The sequence below is a fragment of the Olea europaea genome, unplaced genomic scaffold (genome assembly GCF_002742605.1).
Source record: "Olea europaea var. sylvestris unplaced genomic scaffold, O_europaea_v1 scaffold2099, whole genome shotgun sequence".
In the NCBI taxonomy this organism is placed as follows: domain Eukaryota; kingdom Viridiplantae; phylum Streptophyta; class Magnoliopsida; order Lamiales; family Oleaceae; genus Olea; species Olea europaea.
In genome coordinates, this window is record NW_019238928.1 from 99,490 (window position 1) to 105,545 (window position 6,056).

The 6,056-nt window shown below is 34.7% G+C and overlaps 1 protein-coding gene across 1 annotated transcript; it reads left to right on the forward strand.

Moving 5' to 3' along the window:
- The first annotated feature begins 346 nt into the window (after positions 1–346).
- On the forward strand, positions 347–4,551 carry LOC111380143 (uncharacterized membrane protein At3g27390-like). The gene is made up of 9 exons (XM_023003628.1): positions 347–487; positions 581–689; positions 1,196–1,391; positions 1,494–1,627; positions 1,832–2,120; positions 2,201–2,307; positions 2,506–2,677; positions 3,087–3,535; positions 4,113–4,551. The coding sequence occupies exons 1-9, from the start codon at positions 403–405 to the stop codon at positions 4,327–4,329; spliced, it is 1,758 nt and encodes a 585-aa protein (XP_022859396.1). The 5' UTR covers positions 347–402; the 3' UTR covers positions 4,330–4,551.
- Positions 4,552–6,056: the final 1,505 nt, after the last annotated feature.

Below are 6,056 nucleotides of genomic sequence, written 5' to 3' on the forward strand. Positions count from 1 at the left end.
TTTTTTTAATATGGTAAAGATGATTAATAATTTGTGCTTACATAAGAGAAATTGTAAATTGTTAATATATTAAAAATCAATAAAAATACAAATGATGAATAAATTATAACGACATTACAATTTAAAACAAATCAGCACAAGAACAAATACATTTATGAATAATAACGCCGCACCTTCCTTAAAGTGAAAAACGTGAAAAAATTAATGCAAGTACAGAGAGAATCCTTGGGGTAAGCCACATACATGCAAAACCCTTTAAATATAATTTTTTTGTGGCGTACTGCTGTTTGATTCTATCGTTCCTTGATTTAAATATTAGAGCTTTGAAAATCTTCTGAAGGTCTTTCACTCTTTCTGCCCTTCTATTTCTTTATTTTCCAGAAGAACTTCTTCAAAGAAATCATGCGAGATAGTTGGAAATATTTGCTCAAGACTCTTTATGTAGTTTTTGCATTCTTTTCTGCTCTTTTACTGGGTGCTCTTAAAAGTGTGTAAATTGTTATTAAGTTTCAAGAATTCTTATGTAATTTTCTTGATTGTTCATCCATCAGTTAATAGTATCTTGTTCATTCGTTTGCAGGTTTGCTGGTGGGTCCGATTGCTTGTTTAATTCTGATATTGGGGAACGTTGGGGTGATTTTAGGCCTTTTCCCTGCACATGTTGCCTGTGCAGTTTACACCCTTGTCAAGTAACTATATTTCTGGATTCTTCTCGTTCTTACATATTTCATTATTCTAGGTTGCAGGAATAAACATTAAAAAAAAAAGAAAAAAAAAAAATTACCTTCTGGCACGTTTCATATAATTTCGAAGAGTTTTTAGTTTTCAAAATTATAACGAAGTTCTTTTTAAAAGTTAAGCTCGACCTAGGCTTTACTCGTGATTTTGATTCAAAAACTTATAAGTTGGTGTATATTTTCTTCTTTATACGACGCTGGAATTTGTCATCCGCAAGATGGTGACTCGTTTGAGCAAATCAGTCTTTAAATTCACTTACTCTTTTTTTGAGTCCTAATTAATACTGTCCAAATGGGCTTTGATACTATATTAAAACTTGTGATTTATCATAAAAGATCAACCTTATTAAAAGATATAGCCCAAATTGTTATAAGTTGGTCTATACTTTCATCTCTATTTGATTTAGGATTGTATCCCTAAACAGTTTGAAGTTTATTGTTTTTTCTTTTTTTAACAGAACAAATAGGTGTGATGCACCACTTAAAGTTGCAATCTTTTTGGGGTTGCCTGCTTTGTTTGGTCTCTGGTTGGCTCTTAGCATAGCTGGTAGTATACTCGTGGGAGTGGGATATGGTTTTTTCGCTCCTTGGGTTTCAGCTTTTGAGGCCTTCAGGCTTGACAGTGAATCCAAGAAATTCTTCCATTGCATTGTGGTACTTGATCAATCTATTTCCTTTCTTCTCTTATGGAAATTCGGCGTTTCTTTCCCAAATTTTTTATATATTTGCCTTTTCTTCTGCTATGTGAAAATTCAGGATGGAACTTGGGGAACTATCAAGGGTAGCTGCACTGTTGTCCAAGATTTTGCTGATATATGCTATCATTCTTATCCACTCTATTTAAAAGAGCTGCGTGAATCCCCCACGTCTCATGAGCTTCAACCTCTCAGGTAATGGTTTTTCAATTGACTTATTGAGGGCATATTTGTTATGTAGTATTGGAAATGACTCAACAACATATTGAACAACATTTCTGATACTTAAGATTTTTTTGGATCAGAAAGTCGTAAGTAGTTGAATACGGGCACTGAAAATGTGATGGAATGAACAAATTAGTATCATTCTTAACGTTCTTTGGTGAAACCATCATGCAGGCTTATTCACGTGCCTGGATGCATCGTTGTTGGATTAATGGGGCTGATGGTGGAAATTCCTCTTTACACCGCTATCGCAATAGTAAAGAGCCCTTACATGTTGTTCAGGGGATGGCATAGATTAGTGCACGATTTGATCAGCCGGGAAGGCCCCTTTTTAGAAACAGCTTGTGTTCCTATTGCTGGATTGGCAATCCTTATGTGGCCACTTGTTGTCATTGGGAGCATCATAATGGCCATATTTTCAAGTTTTTTTATAGGATTATATGGATCTGTTATAGTATATCAGGTATATTTCAGCCAGGGTGATTTTTAAAAAATTTCTGAATTGCACATCGTTTTTACCTGTGATTATGCATGGTGATGCAGGAAAGGTCCTTCCGAAGAGGTGTTGCTTATGTCATTGCTATGGTTGCTGAGTTTGACGAGTACACAAATGATTTGCTCTATCTTCGTGAAGGGTCAATCCTTCCCAAGTAATCATTTCCATTAACTTCAATCTCTCTCTCTCTTAACTGAGAAACACATATTTGGAGTGAAAAAATACTTTAAGCAATTAAGTACTTTTTTTTTTTTTTCCTGCTTTCAAGCTTAGCAAAACATTCTCAAAGTTCTCTAGCATTTTTTTGTGCTCATTCACCTTCCAGGACGCTAATCTTGTTACTCGTGGCCAGGCCCCAGTACAGGAAGAAAAGTAAATCCAATTCTGAGTTTTCTGTTCGACAAAATCATTCATTACGTGGAAATCTCGGTTCTGTCTTCACTGAAGCTCCTTCAATGCTTGTGCCAAACCTTACATCATCGAGATCCGTCAGGGAGGCAATACACGAGGTGCAAATGGTGCAGGTATGCATTTTCTGTAATTAGGGAAATTCAGGACAATTAGACGTCTAAGATATGCAGAAACATCAACACCCTGTTGCAATAACAATGGACCTTACTTTCATTTTATAGCGTAAAGATACGATTGAACGCTAACTGGAAGAAACTTCTGAACATTTAAGTACACTGCCAATCAATGGAAGTAAGGAACTAATTAATGAAAAGAGAATTAAGATAGAGATAAAGATTTAAGGACTTACTGAATAATTGAATTTTAAAAACTAACGTGTCATAGAGTAGTTAACTATCTAGTTCCTTTAAATCTTCCAGTAGATTGAATAATGACCCAAATAAAGTTACAGAAACAGATTGAATAATGTTTGTCACGAAAAATAAATGTATGGTTTCTTTTATTTTGCAAAAAATGTAACAGGTATGGGGAAGCACCATGAAATTATGCGAACAGAGAGGCAAGGAACTATTGGATACAAATGTGATAACAACAGCTGACCTCAATGATTGGTTGAAAGCAAAGAACACAAATGATGCATCCATTGTTGCCGTTGGATTGCCCTGTTTCTCATTTTTGCAGACGATACTTCAATCGATTAAAGCTGGCTCCGATGGGCTACTGCTTATGGATGATCTCGAGATCACTCATCTGAATCGACCTCAGAGCAGGTTGTTGGACTGGTTTTTCCAACCCGTGATTGTCCTTAAAGAACAAATCAGAGTCATCCATTTGGAAGATGGCGAGATACATTACCTGGAGAAATTGGTTCTATTCGGAAACGATGCAGAACGCATTAAGGCTTGGGAAAATGGTAGTTCTATTCCTCAGGACCCTGTCAGAGCTGCTCGAATTGATGGTATCAGTCGCAGGTAAAAGAAGAAACTGTAATATCTTCCTAGTATTCCTCATGTATAAAGCCTATTAGGTGGCCATTTATTTCTTAAGACCTACACTTAGAGAGGTAATGAAGGACGAACCACTATAAATTGGTGTGTGCTTGGCTTACTGATTGTTTTTAAGTCCTATTATTGCTCTCATAAGTAGGGATTTATTAGAGTATGGTGACTCGAATTCTGTTTGGTCCGATGCAGTCCAAAAAGCTCGCGGTGCAACATATTTGGTGAGATTGAATTTATGAGAAAAAATGGGGGTTTGTAGTGATAGGCTATGGGGTCGGGCCTGTTTTATTATATATATGATGGTATATTAGGGTTTCATCATATCATATCACTCGTAATAGCTACCTCTTGTAAATCATTTTTGATATAGCGAATTTCTCCTCATCTTCCCGTGGTTTTTTTCCATCTTGGATTTCCGCATAAATCTTTTGTTCTTATTCTTAATACTATATTGCCTATTCTCGCTTTTTCATAGCAGAATTAGTGCTTGATCCATAACACGAAATGGTGAAGGAGAAATAACTTTTGAAACTGTATCTCTTTGCAGGATGGTGGGAATGACTAGAGGTGTACACAAGTTTCCAACTTATAGAAGGAGATATCGGCAGGTTGTTAAGAACTTAATATGTTACTCAGTTTCAAAGGACAGTTCTCGTTCTTCAGCAAAGGAGGGTTATACCAGATCCATCACTTGTTCTGCAACTAAAGAAGGATCCAACAGATCAATGTCTACAAGATCAATTGGTTCCATAGAAATCGTCTGAGTTTTTTTACCTGGCGAGTTCTTTTTCTTCTTTCTTTTTTGATTTTCTAATGTTGTACAATAGCTAATGTAATCCTCTAGGTCATATTGGCTTGTAAAGTTATTGGTACACATTGTTCTTTAAGTAAAAAACTTTGTCCAATGTATACAGAGTGTGAAGTGGGCATAGACACCTGGTGTTCAATTTATATGTGAAGTTTTTGAATGCCCCATTGGAAATATACATTCAAATTCTCATCTTCAAAGTCATACATACATACCCACACATAATACAGAAATAATCTATTAAGCATCATGTTTAATTTATTATAAACATTGATTTGTTAATGGATAAGTTTATGGTAGCTTTCAACATTTGAACTAAATTTATTATCTTTCAATAAGTTGAGTTGTTATGTCGTTAGTTTAACATTGACCTTGTTGACCAACATTGTAGAATTCTAAAGGGAAATATAGGACCACTACTCCATTCCACCTTCCCTTTGGAGCTATTCTTGGGTGACAACCCCTCAGGCACGCAGGAGGGAGGGGGGCACACAACCCCCCGGGCGTCCAGGGGGTAGTCCAAGGGGCTTTGGCCTTCCCTTTGGCAAAAGTAACTCCTAGTTATATAGATACATAATGCATACACATAATAGTTTGTGTTGTTTCCCAACTTATTACTCGACTATCAAGTTGATCCTTGATCTTGAATATGTTTTCATCTTTTCGCTATAGAGTCAATCTCTAAGTCAAAATTGTCCAAATATTTGATAAATCATCGTATGACAATAACACTAGAATATCTAACTTTATGAAGTTACGTTATATTTCCTAATTTAAATTATTGTATGTAAATTTGAATGAAGCATGTTTTCTTGAGAATAACATGACAATGTAATGAAAATAAAGACAATTTCATTAAAAACTAAGTGTATACTTTAATAAAAGGTGAGGATCAACTTGATATTAGAACAATAGGTTGAAGACCATTAATGCAATTATAATACATGTGCTATATGTATGATAGATGGCTGCTAGTTTGTAGATATTGTTAAAACAGAATTGATCTCTCTAAGCATTGGTTTTAGATGATATGGCATAATATAATATATGATGTAATCAATTTCGTAACTAATCATTATCTTCTGTCACCTATTATAATGCGTCATATCACCCGAGTGCTTAAGAAATCGGTCCCGATTGTTAAAATATCTATACTTTGTGATGGAAGTATTTATTTAAGTGTAAATTGTACTTTGTAATGCTCCCAAGTGAAAGTGGTCCAGGAAAAAAATCTCTCTCACTCTCACTCTCACTCTCACTCTCTCATACACACACACAGTTGAAACCTAAAATATGCTATGTTTGAAACTCATAATTTTTATCAACTTTCGACTTTAATCAAAATTCATTAAAACTTTAATTTATAGTTAAACCAAATAGTGACTATATCTGCTTATATTTAAAAGTTAGTTTTTTTTTTTTTTTTTTAGTAAAAATGTAAATTATGTTTAACAAAATAAGAATTGCATAGTTGATCATGGAATAATGAGGCCTGGAATTATGGTTGCACATGAGCTATTATTGGCATATGTATTAAAATAAAGAAGCGCAGAGATACAAATAGGATAAATAAAGAGCTTTTTTTAGCAGTTTAATTCTCCAATCTTTTGCCCAAAAGGGGGTGAACTTTTCATTAAATTCCCAGATACCACTTGCAGAATTTTAATATATTTAGAGTCGAAT